The following is a 17,844-nucleotide window of genomic DNA, read 5'->3' on the forward strand; positions in this document are numbered from 1 at the left end:
CCCTGTGTTATTGACGTGCTGCTTGAAGCCTTTCTGTGTTAGCTTGTGAAAACTTGAGGATCAATATGCCCCGGCAGACCTCACTCAGACATTGAGGATCTGAACGATATTGCTCTCCTTGGTTCAGATCTTTCAAAGATGCAAGCCATTTTAAATAACCCAATACTGCCGTACGGTTTGTATGAGCTTCACATCTGCAAGACTCGGTGGGATCCAACTCAAGCATCATGCCAATGGGCTTTCTAGATAATCTGTTTAGCTGGACAGTTGTATGAGCTCTTGTTGACCGGTTGAAGAAGGGATTAATTTTCGAAAATTGAACACTATGGTAACTTTAACCAACATCGGACACCTATGGCGCTGACATTACGTCAGTGTCTCTGTCAAGGGCGGCGTATACACTACAGCGTTACTATCCACACCCCTTTATGGATCAAAAATGTCAGAAGACCATCTGCCTCTTAGGCCGCTTTTCACCCAGTCTTGTGCTGAGTGGAAGCAACCGAGAAGTGGAACGTCTATGACATGGTAGCGAAGTGCGAAACCACCGACCAGGAAATTCAGTCGGCTGCCTTCCCAACTGGGGACCCCAGTACCCAACTCACTAATGGTTAACAACATTGAGAGGCAGCTCAATGGCGCACCCGGTGGCGATCGTGCATTGTCTTCAGTTTTAGGAACTAGCTAAACACGCCATCGCCTCCAGTGCTTGACTGCAGCTCCCACGCATCCTTTTCCGGACACCATAACCGTAGCAGCTGGAACCAATGTACTGTTGGTACATGGTTTATAGCTGACAAACTAGTGAATTTCAAGTGCACTTCTCAAGGTCATGGTCTATTCGAGCGTGTTTTAGCGAGTGGCATCCATGCACTATGATACCCCGTCTGCAAGAGAGGTGGATCTAATGTTGAGCACCTCTTCTAGATATAGGAACATCCCTCGGCAGGCACCATTCAGCGGGGAAACTACTGACACATACCACAGGCAAAGATAAGCAAATTCAAAAGTCACGTGATCCGACCCGCACACAAACTTCCAGTCTGCTATGCCTGAAGTTCTCAGCAGCCTTATGAGTAGTGTGTTCCGTCAACATACTGCGATACCTCGTAAATAGTACCAAATGAAGCACGGGTAGATCCGTCGGGAACACATTCAAATGAATATCACAAAAAGGGGTACAGTTGGATCTCCGGTTAGCACCAACTCAATTTGCAAATGGGTACATTTCACTAAGTCCTAGCTTCTTTTAACAGATAATTATCACCTGCGGACAGTAGATGCTGACAAATCAGGTGTTTTCTTTGTCATTCCACGTTTAGCTGCCGTACGTGCTTTTAGGGAAATTTAGTTCCTAAACGCTTACCGAGCACAGCATGCATACATGTTGAGACTATTCTCCTCGGAGGGATGTTGTAAGATTACTTATTTGTGTTCTTCACATAAATTTCAAGTCCAGGTCTATCGCTTAACATTTACGCTATCAGAAATTTAAGTCGAACCGGTAGCAACAGGCCATGGCTTCTTATGCCATGGATCAAGTAAGTGGCGTTCACATAGTCTGAGTTTCAAATTTACGTTATTTCCAACAGGTGCTCAGTTATTCCGAGCTTACACTGAATTGTGCATAAACGGTCAATTCGCCAAGCTTAGCGAAGGTTGGTTCGAGAAGGCAACATCAGTGCACTTAACCAACCACGCATTGTTAAGTGTGGTGAACATTCAGTCCAACCTGAGCTGACCTCCGTGGTGCGAAAAACGTCGGTCAATAGCGGCAAACTTGGTGGATGCATGTTTTTGTACGTGCACACCATCGAGTCAGCAGTCTGAGTGTGACTGAATGAGGGGCGATCCAAGCATCGACCGAAGGGTCGCAGAGTCAACTAATAGGATCCAACTGGAAACCATACATTTCAAAGAGTATGACACCAGAACGGCACATCGCATCAATACCAGATTCGGCTGAACACCAAAACATGAAATCTCCCGATAATTGAGTTGGTAAATTCCATCTATTCGGACCTCAGTTTTAGAAATAACAACTCCCTGACCTAACAACGTTGATTTTCTCCCGTCAAATAGAGGGATCTTGAACACGGGTTGAGCAAGATGTAATCTGAAAAACACGGACCTTTACACTCCCACTTGGACCAAAAGAGTGCTGTGTGGAACTGATCAAATAAGATATAAGAATAAACAAAGAGAAGTGAGTAAGTACATGGACGGAGACAAGACAGCCAAATAAGTACGAAACGGCAAACCAGTGAAGATATCAAACAGAAATGAATAATGGTTAAGTAAATACAAAAAACGTAGAAATACCGTGTGTGGGGTATGAATGTGTGTCTATCTGTGCACGCGGAAAAGAATGATGCATAAACTGTGTAATGTGGACTAGCGACAAGGGTGGTTCATCAGGAAAAACAGAGGTCGGCGTGCATGAAAGAATAAACAGGGAAAGAAGCCATCCGAGTCCAAGTACAAATTAAAGCACTCGTACAAAGTTCGGAAAATTAAAAAAAAAGCAAAATATCAGAGCAAAAGGGGCGAGACTGAAAAATGCTCTTGATGTGAGTTGCGAACTCATGAGGTTAGGTGAGGAGAGCGAGCTGGACGAATCGCCGTTTGAGTACTGAAAATTGGAATGGGATAACAATGAGTAGCCGATGTGAATGAGTAGAATGATGCTTTGATATGCACAGTAACTCAAGTTTAACATAAAAAAAGATCCGCTGAAAAAAAACGAATCATGCCAAGCAACAACGAGAACAGAGCCGACACCAGTGAGACCTAAACGCTTTCTACGCAGCAGAAGTGACGAACCAGTGGAAGCCTACGATTAGTGTAATCATTCGTTCAACGCTTGCTGGTTGTTCATTGCACTAACATTGGTGGAGTTCCAGCAAACTGACATCCAATATCCAACCGTAGGCATATTCGAAATACCAGTCACATGCTTCGATATTACACACGAGAGTTTACTTGCTTGCAGGTGGAAAGGTTAACTGCTGATGGCATAGATTACGTTGACAAACCAAAAACTTAGTAATTCCACTGAAACTAGCCTATCAACTGCACATGATGAACGAGTTTTTCGCTCCTGGCAAAACTCACATAAATGAAGAACGTAATTCCGCATAAGGATATGTTAGTCATATATTATTACGGCAATAGATCAGAATTGAGTTTGAAGTGAAACCATTCACGAGGTGGAAGTAGGAAGAAATAGAGAGATCACACAAACCTACCAGCAACCGGGCGAAGCTGACCACCGGGAACTTGATGTGCATCACAGCCTGCAATTTCCCTAGGTCATCGGAAATATTTGGCAGCTGAAACACAGATAAATTTCTCCAGAAATATCTCCGAGTCCAACACGGCGATATGTGCTGCGCGGCCGATGAGGTTGTTTGCAGACGTTCCCAAAGAATAGTGAATATCGTAGCGGACAACGGTTGTCCGTTGAGACTTGATTAGGCGTTGCAACACGTTCGTAACCATCTCCATGTACACAATACCTGCCGAGGAAACATTTGACAGATGTCATACAAGTTGTGATGTGATAGAGAGGTGAGATACAGTATTCCTTCACAGACTGTCGTACTACACACGTTCCTGTGGTCAAACATTGGCTCACAATCTCCCTTTGCGATACAGCTACATGCTGACCAACAAAACAACCCTTGATTAAATCTCCAACTGAATTGGGTAACGGTTTCGAGCAGACTGAGGTGAGATGGGAATTACGGCAACACAACAATAAACAAGTAAACGAACCCGGGTGTATCAACGGAGGGAGTATTCTGGACTTCACTCGTGCAAGAATTCTACGGGGGAGGTTTAGACAAACCATTACCAGCGTGGTAGACAGTAGGTTTAAGTGTAAATCTAACGAGTTTATCATGGTAACTGTCATCTTCGTGCAAGAAAACATATGAAGAATGAAGCTCACGAAAAGAATTTTGCGTTCGAATACTGCAAATGGATTTCGCTAGGATTTGGGTTGATTCATTCCTATGGAGGCCTACAACGGCTTTGTGCCATCTCCATATCATATGTTCAATACATACACACGTCATACTGGTAACTCGTGCAATATCTCACTGATCAACAAACCACTCGCCTTCGGACTGATCGTCATATGAATGCGCAGAATGATTGTAAAAAATGACAAAATTTCGGCACTCGCAAGCACGAAACAGCCATACCTCGCAACCAACAAATGATACTGTGCGTATCAACGCGTTACACCTCATGATCCTCAGTGTACCGCTACTATCACTCCGCCAAGGAGAGATGCAAAATTTGCAATGCAGTTCGTTCACCTACGCCAAGCTACCGATGCAACAACTATTTTGGATATTGGTCTCTCGTGATGCATGTCCGGTTCAAAACAGCACAGACAGACTACACAGCAAAAGCCCGTCTAAATCTCCGACCCACGCTAAATTAATATGCAAGGAACAAAGCATCAACTCGTAACTAAGAGAAATCAACAAATAGCGTTTAAGTTCACTTACCTAAAGAAGAACTGTCTCGAACTGCTGCACGGCATAGTTCGATTCGTGTGGAATGGTAAGGCACATAGCGATCTTGTGGACTGCTCACTAGTAGAACGTAGCGGAATAAATCCAAACCAGCACTGGCGTTAAGTTTGTACATATAGGTTTGGCGCAGATCTGGATCGTCCCGGAGTCGCAGTTGGGAAAGGCTCTCAGATTTCTTCCACTTCTGCATAACCCACATGCCCATGTTGACGAGGCCGGAAGAATTGTACACGGTACCCAGATGAGGTCCACTCAGAGATAAGAATGTGTAAAGTTTGGGGAGATAGGGCTTCATCAATGGGCTGAGCAGAGCAGCTCGAACCAAAACACAGCCCATGCTGTGTCCAATAAAACTGTATGTGAGATCAAAAAGCGAAACGATGGAAGACCTTTAAAACTGGAGGTCTAAGGAGAATATGGCAATCCAAATTACCTATGTTTAGTCTGTCTGAGATCTCACATATGGCCTAAAACGACTCACCACCATTGACCAGTACAGGTACCGCTCAATCCACAAATAAGTGAATATATCCTACGGTAACCTATGCATATATGAATTAAAGCATGTCCTACTACAGCCTTCACCATAAGGTACTCAGGGACAACAGTACAACACAGCTTAACAAGTCTGGTCCAAAAGGGGAAACTCCTCGAGGACGTTCGCAACAGATCGGACGCACAGAGGACTAACTGAGGGTGTGAGCCTATTTTTTGCGTCGGTCAGCTCCATTACTTTATCGAACAACCGGATGGACTGATTATTCACAAATCACTCATTTGCTTGTGGCTTCGTCCCAGTCATTCTAGTAACACCAGTGAAAGGGGAAAAGCCCTTCGCTGCGGAGTTGTTTATTAGCAAACAAGAACCATGCGGTTACATAATAATAATCAAAAGAGCCGAGCGGTTACAAGCCATCAGAATTTTTAAAAAATTAACGTTCTAAAGCGTTCTCTTGAACTACCCTGCAGGTTCTTTGAATATTAGACAGCTACAAAGGAACCTTACAAAGTGGCCCCATAATTTCCGTAGTAACCTTCGCCTTCCGTCAGATTCCGTGGAAAGAGCCTGGATACCAGATCATAGACTACTGGCATGCTTTATCAGTATTATACACCCTACCACGTCGGGTGATGCAAGTGGGGCTTTGATAATTCATCGTTAACGGAGGAAAAAGACATCAGCACAAACGACGACCAGTGTTACGTTACTGGCATGTGATTATCTTGGCTTTATGTATACTTAAGAACGCTTTTTCCGAACAGTGAGGAATCGTTTGGTGTGTTTGAGATGGGTTAACTCGATGCAGTCGATTAGCCGGATCAGTCGATTCATGTAAAAAATTCATGCAGTTATATACAAAGCGGGTTGCTTCGTGTGGGACAACAGTCTGAGGCAAAAACACGCCAATAGCTGGGTGACAGTAATCAGATTTTATCCATTCGAGAGGCCCGGTATTCTGAATCTTCTTGGGAGAGCAAAATGCTCCAACATAATTGAAGGCGTCTTTTCGGTACGTGTGAGCAGCGAAACAATAAGCCATTATCTGAGATATTATAAATTTTCAGTGAATGAAACAACTTTTGTGCAGTTAATTTACTGGGGGAATCTTCAAGCGCATCATATACGAAAACAGTAATTCCTCATAGATGGACAATTACGGAGGCACATGGCTTCTTCTGTGAGGTTTGCTCTCTTCAGGGTATGGAGTCAAGAACCAGATCGTGTCTGGAAGGGAAAGACGCTGTGACAGTCTAGGATAGAAGGCTGTAGTCATCTTACTTTAAATCACTTTACTGAAACACGACAAAAATGACAATGGTAATCGATTGAGCTGGTTCGAGAGGATGGGAAGCAGCACTGACCTGATTCGAGTTGGTGGTTCACCCAGTTCACGGATGAAATCAATCACTTCATCAACCAGATTATCGCGCATTGAATCAAAACTACCGAATGTGTCCTGCTGATTGCACTCAGACATGAGAAATTCCAGACGACATTCGGGGAGAGCCAGTTGTAAGTAAACTCGGACCAAACGTAAATCACTGGCGTTTCCTGAGGGAAGTGAAGATAGGTAGGGAAGAATATGGTACTAGGTTCACAAATACGGAGACGCACAGGCAGTGACTGGGTACCATGACAACGATGAACATATTCCGATTATACTGACCAACAAAATTCAGGTACCGAAATGAAACAAACGACAAAGCGGAAATCACTAAAATGGCTGTGATTTACGAATCGCATCGCAAGAGGAAATGACATGGACGCACGAAAGAAACAAGTCTCCAAGCCACAATAATTTTCAGAAGATAGAAAATCGCGCATTGGAACGAACATCAAATACTTCGAAAGTGTAGTCGTTCGGTCAGGTTGCTTCAAAGCGAAATGGACAAAATGATGTAACCCACGTCGTAACTGTCCAACAATTCAGTGATCGAAACATCCGTATTGTTACCTGGGCAAATATTATCTTCACGGGACATTTGAAAACTCTGGAACGACCCACTGTCGGCTTTGCATCACTTGCGGCCCATGAAGTTGGAGCGTGAACACCAAAGTAACTTGGTGTTAACGTGAGACCAGTTCATTTCCGATTATCTCCAACTGAATACGCTGCACGAAGGCCATCCCGTGTTGCAGCCGAAACAACATTCAGCATATCAAAGTATTTCTTCGAACACAAAGCTACTGACATGAGGCTGTCGAAAGCTCTTTGACAATCCACAACCAGTTTCACCGGTTTCATCATCATCATCGTCGAGAGCAAATCAATGTTTAACATTCATGCTTCGCTAGAGTATAACCACGGTTTATTTGAAAACGTTGTCGTGAAAAGAATAAAGGTGGAAAGAGAAGGGATTTAATGCCAACTTACCACAATCATTACGAGTTACCTGCACCTCCAGACACTCATTCAAACAACCTGGATAGAAGCTGAAGACATTGACATAGATTAGCAGGCCTATTTTGCAGTGTATCCAACCAGGTGCAGTGGGGATCTCGCGGTCTCCAGTCTAGAAAGCGAGTAGCAACCAGAATTTTTGTAATCTTCATACTCTTCTACCAAGTCAAAGGTTGGCCATCCTCGGCATCCGCTACTCCGAATTTGGCACGCAAAACAGCACTCTCTTCGGCGAACGCTAGTTCGCCATCCATGAAACGTGACATGACCAACGCAGCTTCTGGTGCCAAACGGATTATTCAACCGAACATTCGCCTTCTAATTGTCCGGTTACAAACTCACCAACACCAACCCACATGAGCTATGGTTCTGAGGCAACGGTTGCCGAAGACCTGAAGATGTCTCATTTCCGCTGCTCGAACAGGCCAAGTCTCACAGCAATACAACAAAACAGCCCGCACTGTAGCTTGGTACACACGCCCCCTCAGATTAAGGAATACACTAATTTGACGCCATAGGTGTCTCCAATTAGCAAACGCGGTCCGAGCCTTGCAGATTTGTGCATTGAACTCATCTGTCGCACGACAATCAGAAGTAATACAAATTCCAAGATAAGTAAAACGCTCCACAAGTTCCATTATCTCTCCCTGAATTGTAAGTGGCGTGTTTAGTGACTGCATTTCCACGAGCATGACCCTACACTTTGTAGGTGCAAAGTGCATACTAAACGACAGGATGATTTTCGTCAGTTCATCTAAAAACACTTGCGCCTTCTCCTCCTTTTCGAAGACGAGGGCCATGGTAGTCCGTAATTCCAGATCGACAAGATTTTCGTTTGAGGCTATTTGAACCCCAGGCTTTTGAAGTCCTCTCAGAGTTGAAGAGGAATGGGAGGTGGACACTCCCGACGGAAATTTTCTAGCAAACACCTCTGCCTTGTAGTCAGGCTTTTGAGTCAAAGGCCTTGGTCGAGGACCCTAATCGTCTTCCTGTCTGGGCGCTCTGGCAGTATCCCAGTCAAGGAGGTACGCCTCAGAAGTTTGTGAACATAATCCGGTCTCTGTATTCACATTCTTCTGGGTGCGTGAAAGTGTATGTTGAACCCTCCAGAGCTTTCTTATAAAAAGTGGTGCCCAATAGAATATCCACTTTCTCCGTTCTTGTTTAACTTCGTCGTCGATGAACTAATGAGACAAGCACTACAATATCTTAAAAGCTTGGTGGTAAAGTACCTCGGTAGTTGTATAGGCTCCAATAGAAGTGTACCTGATGAAGATAATGTACAAAGCTGAAAGGTGCGAATCACGTTTGCTACTTTGCGTCCTTCATGGCGTCAAAACATGACATCATTGGGTCACAAGGGTCGTTTGTATCCGGCTGCAGTAAGGGCTGTATTGTTGTATGGTTACGAAAAATGGTCTCTGCAGACAGACGACGTGAGGCGTCTCCAGGCTTTTGACCACCAATGCTTCAGAAGCGTTGCTATTATCGAACGGCGTCAACGAATTCGTAGCGAGATAATTAGAAAACTGGTATTTGGTTGTGTGGTTACTTCAGTCGTGGAAACATCCAGCATCACCAACTGCGATGGTCCGGATACGTGCCGAAACAAGGTCTAGCGAGACGAGTGTCCTTCTCTTTCAGAATGGTGGAAACCGTGAAGTGGACAACGTATGACTTAGCGGGGAAGTGTGAAAGAGTTTACGAGTTTGGGTGTTGTTAGTGTGGTGCGTCCTCTTGAATGGGATCCCAATGAACGCTCATGCGCATGGTTGGAGATATTACAAGAAATGGCGGCTGGTGGATGTCAGTGACGTTCATTTTGTTAGCTTCTTCCCAGATTGTCTGACTGAGCGCTTGGGGCGTAGACTTGCGATAGGAAAGCATCACGTCCCCTCCCTGAGCCCACGTCCTCATTTTTTCAAGCTAAACCTTTAAATATAACAAGATACGGCAGTGAAGCTTCAATGTCAAAACTGATGTTGCTACCTCTCATAATGACGTAAGTGAATAAAACAGCCAGAATACAACTATCATCAGTCATGAAGGCAATATCATTGGCCAAGGCATTGCTTAGCAAGAACTTCATTCGTAAACGATTGGGCAAGTTCCAAATGATCCTCACTGATTGGCTGTTGCAGAGGAGTGGATCCCACCACCATCCACACTAAACCTATAGCATTTACTCGATTAAGGCCTCAGCTCGTAGGCGGTTTGAGTGTGCATCAACTTGTTGACATTTCAAAGCTTACAGACGGAAACCAAACCGGGACACTAGAAGAATTACCTGTTTGATATGAGAAAGCCAGAATAAGCAAGCTACTGACATGAGGCTGTCGAAAGCTCTTTGACAATCCACAACCAGTTTCACCGGTTTCATCATCATCATCGTCGAGAGCAAATCAATGTTTAACATTCATGCTTCGCTAGAGTATAACCACGGTTTATTTGAAAACGTTGTCGTGAAAAGAATAAAGGTGGAAAGAGAAGGGATTTAATGCCAACTTACCACAATCATTACGAGTTACCTGCACCTCCAGACACTCATTCAAACAACCTGGATAGAAGCTGAAGACATTGACATAGATTAGCAGGCCTATTTTGCAGTGTATCCAACCAGGTGCAGTGGGGATCTCGCGGTCTCCAGTCTAGAAAGCGAGTAGCAACCAGAATTTTTGTAATCTTCATACTCTTCTACCAAGTCAAAGGTTGGCCATCCTCGGCATCCGCTACTCCGAATTTGGCACGCAAAACAGCACTCTCTTCGGCGAACGCTAGTTCGCCATCCATGAAACGTGACATGACCAACGCAGCTTCTGGTGCCAAACGGATTATTCAACCGAACATTCGCCTTCTAATTGTCCGGTTACAAACTCACCAACACCAACCCACATGAGCTATGGTTCTGAGGCAACGGTTGCCGAAGACCTGAAGATGTCTCATTTCCGCTGCTCGAACAGGCCAAGTCTCACAGCAATACAACAAAACAGCCCGCACTGTAGCTTGGTACACACGCCCCCTCAGATTAAGGAATACACTAATTTGACGCCATAGGTGTCTCCAATTAGCAAACGCGGTCCGAGCCTTGCAGATTTGTGCATTGAACTCATCTGTCGCACGACAATCAGAAGTAATACAAATTCCAAGATAAGTAAAACGCTCCACAAGTTCCATTATCTCTCCCTGAATTGTAAGTGGCGTGTTTAGTGACTGCATTTCCACGAGCATGACCCTACACTTTGTAGGTGCAAAGTGCATACTAAACGACAGGATGATTTTCGTCAGTTCATCTAAAAACACTTGCGCCTTCTCCTCCTTTTCGAAGACGAGGGCCATGTAGTCCGTACATTCCAGATCGACAAGATTTTCGTTTGAGGCTATTTGAACCCCAGGCTTTTGAAGTCCTCTCAGAGTTGAAGAGGAATGGAGGGTGGACACTCCCGACGGAAATTTTCTAGCAAACACCTCTGCCTTGTAGTCAGGCTTTTGAGTCAAAGGCCTTGGTCGAGGACCCTAATCGTCTTCCTGTCTGGGCGCTCTGGCAGTATCCCAGTCAAGGAGGTACGCCTCAGAAGTTTGTGAACATAATCCGGTCTCTGTATTCACATTCTTCTGGGTGCGTGAAAGTGTATGTTGAACCCTCCAGAGCTTTCTTATAAAAAGTGGTGCCCAATAGAATATCCACTTTCTCCGTTCTTGTTTAACTTCGTCGTCGATGAACTAATGAGACAAGCACTACAATATCTTAAAAGCTTGGTGGTAAAGTACCTCGGTAGTTGTATAGGCTCCAATAGAAGTGTACCTGATGAAGATAATGTACAAAGCTGAAAGGTGCGAATCACGTTTGCTACTTTGCGTCCTTCATGGCGTCAAAACATGACATCATTGGGTCACAAGGGTCGTTTGTATCCGGCTGCAGTAAGGGCTGTATTGTTGTATGGTTACGAAAAATGGTCTCTGCAGACAGACGACGTGAGGCGTCTCCAGGCTTTTGACCACCAATGCTTCAGAAGCGTTGCTATTATCGAACGGCGTCAACGAATTCGTAGCGAGATAATTAGAAAACTGGTATTTGGTTGTGTGGTTACTTCAGTCGTGGAAACATCCAGCATCACCAACTGCGATGGTCCGGATACGTGCCGAAACAAGGTCTAGCGAGACGAGTGTCCTTCTCTTTCAGAATGGTGGAAACCGTGAAGTGGACAACGTATGACTTAGCGGGGAAGTGTGAAAGAGTTTACGAGTTTGGGTGTTGTTAGTGTGGTGCGTCCTCTTGAATGGGATCCCAATGAACGCTCATGCGCATGGTTGGAGATATTACAAGAAATGGCGGCTGGTGGATGTCAGTGACGTTCATTTTGTTAGCTTCTTCCCAGATTGTCTGACTGAGCGCTTGGGGCGTAGACTTGCGATAGGAAAGCATCACGTCCCCTCCCTGAGCCCACGTCCTCATTTTTTCAAGCTAAACCTTTAAATATAACAAGATACGGCAGTGAAGCTTCAATGTCAAAACTGATGTTGCTACCTCTCATAATGACGTAAGTGAATAAAACAGCCAGAATACAACTATCATCAGTCATGAAGGCAATATCATTGGCCAAGGCATTGCTTAGCAAGAACTTCATTCGTAAACGATTGGGCAAGTTCCAAATGATCCTCACTGATTGGCTGTTGCAGAGGAGTGGATCCCACCACCATCCACACTAAACCTATAGCATTTACTCGATTAAGGCCTCAGCTCGTAGGCGGTTTGAGTGTGCATCAACTTGTTGACATTTCAAAGCTTACAGACGGAAACCAAACCGGGACACTAGAAGAATTACCTGTTTGATATGAGAAAGCCAGAATAAGCGAGACACAAACGGGATTTCCGCCAAGATATTGCTCGACTGTGTTATTGGCGAGGCATACTCAAGAGTGTGTTTCTTCAAATTCCACAAGGGGGTACAAGTTCTGAACTACCTTTGGACAATAAGTATCAAGAAGGTTGCATTTCAAGAATGAATCATATCAATGAATCCAAGAGGACAATCGGGTACTCAAGCATCCTGACTGACAGCTTGTGAAACGTGATGCATCATTGTCGAATAAAAACCATATGGGGCGGTAAATCAGTTTATCCGGAAACACGTCAAAAAATATGTACCACGTACAAAAGCATACATTTTCTATACATATTTAGTGACTTACCGTCTAATCCATGAACGCAAACAACCAAATGAACATCTTCACTCTGTGAGTCTGTTTCGGAGAAATAGGCATAAGGTGATGCTACAGTGGCAAAATCACTGTATACGTGGCCCTGAAAGTCAACAGCGATTTTTCGCTTGATGTCTTCCTTCAGTTGTAGAAAATCCATCACACCCGGGCACACGAGGTCAATCAGAGAGCGTTGAAGGCCACTTGGACAAAAACTAAGAGGGAGTTCGTTTTCGACGCCTGGGTTAGACAGAGGGGTCATTGGCAAATGACCAACGGACTGAGCATCTTTTGGTTGGCGCACGCGAGAAACGTCCAGTGCCTTTAGATTCACAGCAGACTGTGCCTGATTGGTTTGAAATGGAAGTATTTATGAACATTTAAGTAAAACATGTCTACGAAGAAATATCTTTCTTGAAAAAAAAACAATTTTTTGGCTCAGCCGGTCTAGAAAAACACAGTCAGGAAGACTCTCAGCACATGTGTTTTGCGGCCTCAAAAGGACTGTTCACAGTGGCAATGCCGTTTGATACCGGCGCATATTTACCAGTAAACCTCCACGATAGAGGTTGTTATATACAATGCCTCCATCGCTATTCCGTGAACCAACTGGCGTGGAACGGCCCTAGTTAACTTACTCGAACCTAGGATAGGTGCATGGCAGCAACTGTTTAAACATATTACAAAGACGCGAGACCCATTGAAGGTAACAAGAGTAGAAAAGTGAAGTGAAGCAACGTAGCATGTCCCAGTTTTCAAAAAGTTTCCAATAAATGCAAAGGAGTTTATCATAGAAGAATTGGTTTTTGTAATAAGCTTGTCCTCTTTTCTGTTTTTTTTACTCGACTGACTTTGTAGCCCAATAATAATTCCTCTGTAAGGACCCGATGAAGCGGGCTGAAACGTACGTTATTTGTGATATTCTACCCCACAACACTCTATAGTACAGAACAGTTCACTCGAAAAACTCACGTCGACGCATTCTTACTAAGTTGCACATTGCCGCGGCATGACCTAAGAGACAAAACTCTCCCACAGTGTCAGAATGTGGACGGTTTTGCGGACCAACCGCCGCTACAGAACAAGACTGACTGGTTCACAAACACCTTCACCGACGAACTACAAAAGTTATCGAGTCTGATTAGAAAGAAAACCTACGAATTAAATTTCGCATCTTCATTTCGACCAACAACATGCTCAGAGAGATTTCGCAGAACGGCAAATTGAAGGACAGGTAAAACTCGGCTTAAACAACTGAGCAGTCGTCGGGTTACTGTATGAATCGCGAGGGGCACAGCGGATAAATCAATTCAGCAGTACCGAAACAGAATGTAATGACCGTGGATAAGTTGAGAAATCTGTCGCAATGCACGAATTTGCAGTGATATCCACCAGACTGATAGAAATTGAAGCATTAATTCAGTTAATTTTAATAAGCTAACAGGTGTGCCAGCACAAAAAACAAGTAGTAGTAATCGTCCAGCTTTAACAGCCTTTTGGTTCCTAGTTGCTATACAACACGATAGAAGCGCGAGGACCCAGATACTGCCCAAGCCTTTACAAAAGCAGTCGAGAAGCACAGGTTGGTTTGGAAAAACGGACATTTCCGTCAGTAAGTTCGAGCTTGAATCACTGGGTTATCATGAGCTCAAATGGGGCAGGCATCGTGTGCGATTCTCTACAGCTCACTTCCGAATTCGGGGCTAATGATGCTACTGATGTTCGTCAAGTAACGTAAAAGTAAATCCGGATCGAAGGCACTCTCCGGAGAGTACTCGAAAGCTTGGGGACCGCATTCGGTGTTAACAGCACGCTACTGCGCGTCCCGCTAAAATACTCAGCTGTTTTTATAACCTCAACTTGGAGAATTTTGCCAGAAGAGCTACACCCATGAAAATAAATGAAAGTGAACCCATTGTATAACTTGTACATTTCAGTACCTGTGGTTTGCAGAAAGAAAACAAATCACTATACCAAGCATTTAGAAATGGAATACCATTAAAATAACCCATTGATGGCAAGACGAATATAGTGATAATGATTTTGAACAGAGCTATAGACTGCTTACATGTTTTGTGGCCATCACACTGGAGAGACATGCATTCTCTTGTCGCAACAACTCCACAAAACTAAGCTTTTCATCCTTTGGATTTTCGTGCGGGAACACATCTTCATCTTCACTATCCTCAAGATTCAACACGTGATAGCCGCATTCAGTTAACCGGTGTTCATTCGGTGACTTGACAGAAGACGGTTGTGCTGGGGCCTGTCCAATAGGATTCGACTCATACACGTGATTTATGTTAAATGCGATATTTTGATTGACTATCGCGCAGGGCTTCCCGTTTACGTGTTGAATCCGAGGGGTTACAGTTGTTTCACTGTGCATATGGTGTGCTTCTACCGGAACAACGGACAAATCGCCATTAATTTGAAGGTCCTTTACCAAAGAACGAGTGCCAAGGGTAGTAGGACCAATGTTATTGCGGTTGTCGGTTGATTGGAGACCCTTATCGAGCGATCGGGATTCCATGGGACCTGTGGCGGAGACGGTTGTATCAGCAATAGTGTCAAAGGATGGTAGTAATAGGGTGGATTTGGAGGCACGCACTGCAGACTCCACGTCCGATGTGGACCGTGAGATGCATCGCGCTAAGTTGACTGAAGTAAGGTGACGACGATTAGCCGACTGAGTAATTAGTTGGGCGGACGTGTTGTGTAGAGCCAGTTCTGGAACCACTGATACCGTCAAATCGGGACAGGAACCCAAATAGGCTAAACTGAAAAAGATGGTAGAAATAAGTGGGTACCCCACGGCTATGCAGACTGTTGCAAGGTAAGCATAAGTAACGAATACAAATACAGCAATCTGCTCCCGAAGATAGGTGTTTCTAGAGCCCCTGTTAGAAGTGAAGGTCGACAACCCCCCTATGGTCTTGACATCAGTGTGCTGTTCATGGTCGTTCACCACCACCTTTCGTTCAGTCGGTAGTTCGGTCGACCACAAGTTTTCTTATCAAGTGGAGCTCAGCATTTGCGGTATAAAACTAAAAACGGAAGTTCTGTGGTATACCTCAGTTAATTTATAGGTCAATCGTTATACCCATCCCTGTAGCCGAGCATGCTTCAACGGCAACTGGAAACAATGCATAAGGGTAAACCACCTAAGAATGAAGCATGAAATCGTGCTCCACTATTTGTGTTCACGAGCTGTATATAACAAACTTTCCCAGGAATGGTTGTTAATCTGTCCGCAAGTAGCTATGAAAACAATATGTAAAAAATGCTCGGTACATTTACAATCCTCTAAGTAACTATTTCGATACGACTACCCATGAAAACAGTCCACGAAAGCCATTTCTCAATCGCACAACCATACGTGGGCACAAACCACTCATTGGTTTTTCTAACAATCACTGCATATCAGTGCTCCCATTGTCAGCGGTGCGGATGAACGTGAAAAGTACATCACAAATCCTTGAGTACGTAGTTTCTACACATCATACCGAATGATCGAACATGCCAACTCACTACAGTTGAACAGAAATCGGCTCGCACATCAGAGAGTCGGCGGCGGGAATGGCTTAAACTCTCTGCACCATTATTTTTCTACCAGGGAAACAGGTGGCACAGGTTTTTGGAGCCAATACAAAGTTGCTCCCTTACAGAACGCCCATATCCAAAGCGGTTGCCAGGCACCTTGGTCAATAGTGTCCAAAGATTTGTGACGCCAGATAAAACAATCAGAAACTTTGGATTGGAATAGGTGCCTGGTGTCCCGCGTACAGGTTTGACGAAAACCAGTGCCCCGCTTCAAAAAGTGTCATACGCCGCCGTAGGTTAATGAACAACAGTTGAATACTGACCTTACCTGATATGGGAGCCCCATGTAATCCGCATGTCTTCAGAAGGGGTTCTATGAAAGTTGGGTACATATCCCGCCGTTTATTCATCTACTATAAAATTCGCACCTTCCTATATAGTGTGCGGACTTTGCCTAGACGAATATGCCAAATAATGGTTTGCCTGATGGACACCTTGCGTGTGTAATAAAGGGGACGTGGGTAATAAAGCTATCGACAAAAATGATAAAAGTTTGGTGAACGTCTTGTGATAATTGGACTAGCAGTTCGTTCTGTAATTGATACTTACTCTTGTGTGTACGTCCTGCACAACCAGGAATCTGAGCGTCTGAAAGAAGAACAGATCATTCAATAGCACATTAGTGTGTGTATAAAGGAAAAGTAACATCTCACAATGATACTAAGCATGTAAATCGATGGATTGAGGACGCAGTCTAGTGTTGGAGTTGTGAACAGCAATGCATCGTAGACAATAGCTGTGATGCAGGAACTCAACTTCTCCAAATATTCACGTGTTCAGCAGGATTGCGAGCGGCTAAGTTAAGCGGAAAAACTGTTAAACAAATTTCGGCTAGGTAAGCATACTCCTGTTGTCCAATGAGCCAAACTGCAGGCATTTCCCTTCCCACGAAAGAAATGGGTTTGGGTAGCGGAGTGTTTACTTGCAAAGGCTTTATGAGACACAATGAGGAACCATACAAGAGATTGATCTGGCTCCCAGTATAAACTTTTCTGACCTGTCTTACGATGTAAAAAAAAACTTGTGCTGTACAGTATGTTCACCTGTCACTGTTATTCAACACAACATACGGAAGACCAAATGTTCAAGTGGAGAGCTGATGTGAAAGGTGGGAAACCGAATATCATACAAGGCATTGCGCCTCATTAAAAGTACGAATTTCTCTTTTGAGAAATTGTTGCCTTTCAGAGTGAACCGTCTAGCTGTAACGCTCGTTCGGTGCCCAAGATCTGTGCAGCTTAGTAAAGCAGTGAGCTATTTTGGAGTAAAAGTTCAGAAAAACTGTGGTTTGTGGAATAAGGTTTTACGGGCGAAGTTTTCTCGAACTGTAAGAGGAAAGTGTATACTCAGAATAATGCAGTAACCGTGCAGGTGAAATGTTTGAAGTACCTACCTCGACCCTCGACAAGAAAGTTTCCTAGGCCGTTGTTTGAGGTGTCTGAATGTTTTCGCTTTCTTCGTAGATTCGCTCAAGGCAGAATCAGAGTTGATTCGATATGGTGAACAGGTAGTAAAAATATTCGGTACCGACAGGCTGGAGAGAGTATGGGACTGTGAACCGAAAAGAGATTATTGATGAGTCGTTATTTTTC

General features: G+C 44.2%; 1 protein-coding gene across 1 annotated transcript in view; it reads right to left on the reverse strand.

Annotated features, from left to right (window-relative positions):
* Positions 1-2,096: 2,096 nt before the first annotated feature.
* Positions 2,097-17,844, reverse strand: part of T265_13992 (hypothetical protein) — a gene marked incomplete at both ends in the record, with an annotated part of 53,201 nt that continues 37,453 nt past the window's right edge. The window contains 7 exons of the mRNA XM_009171549.1: positions 2,097-2,632; positions 3,249-3,518; positions 4,521-4,936; positions 6,411-6,600; positions 12,641-12,995; positions 14,718-15,429; positions 17,646-17,803. Of these exons, the coding sequence (XP_009169813.1) occupies positions 3,313-3,518; positions 4,521-4,936; positions 6,411-6,600; positions 12,641-12,995; positions 14,718-15,429; positions 17,646-17,803 (2,037 nt within the window). The remainder of the gene's footprint in view (positions 2,633-3,248; positions 3,519-4,520; positions 4,937-6,410; positions 6,601-12,640; positions 12,996-14,717; positions 15,430-17,645; positions 17,804-17,844) is intronic.

The sequence above is a fragment of the Opisthorchis viverrini genome (genome assembly GCF_000715545.1).
Source record: "Opisthorchis viverrini unplaced genomic scaffold opera_v5_127, whole genome shotgun sequence".
In the NCBI taxonomy this organism is placed as follows: Eukaryota; Metazoa; Platyhelminthes; class Trematoda; order Opisthorchiida; family Opisthorchiidae; genus Opisthorchis; species Opisthorchis viverrini.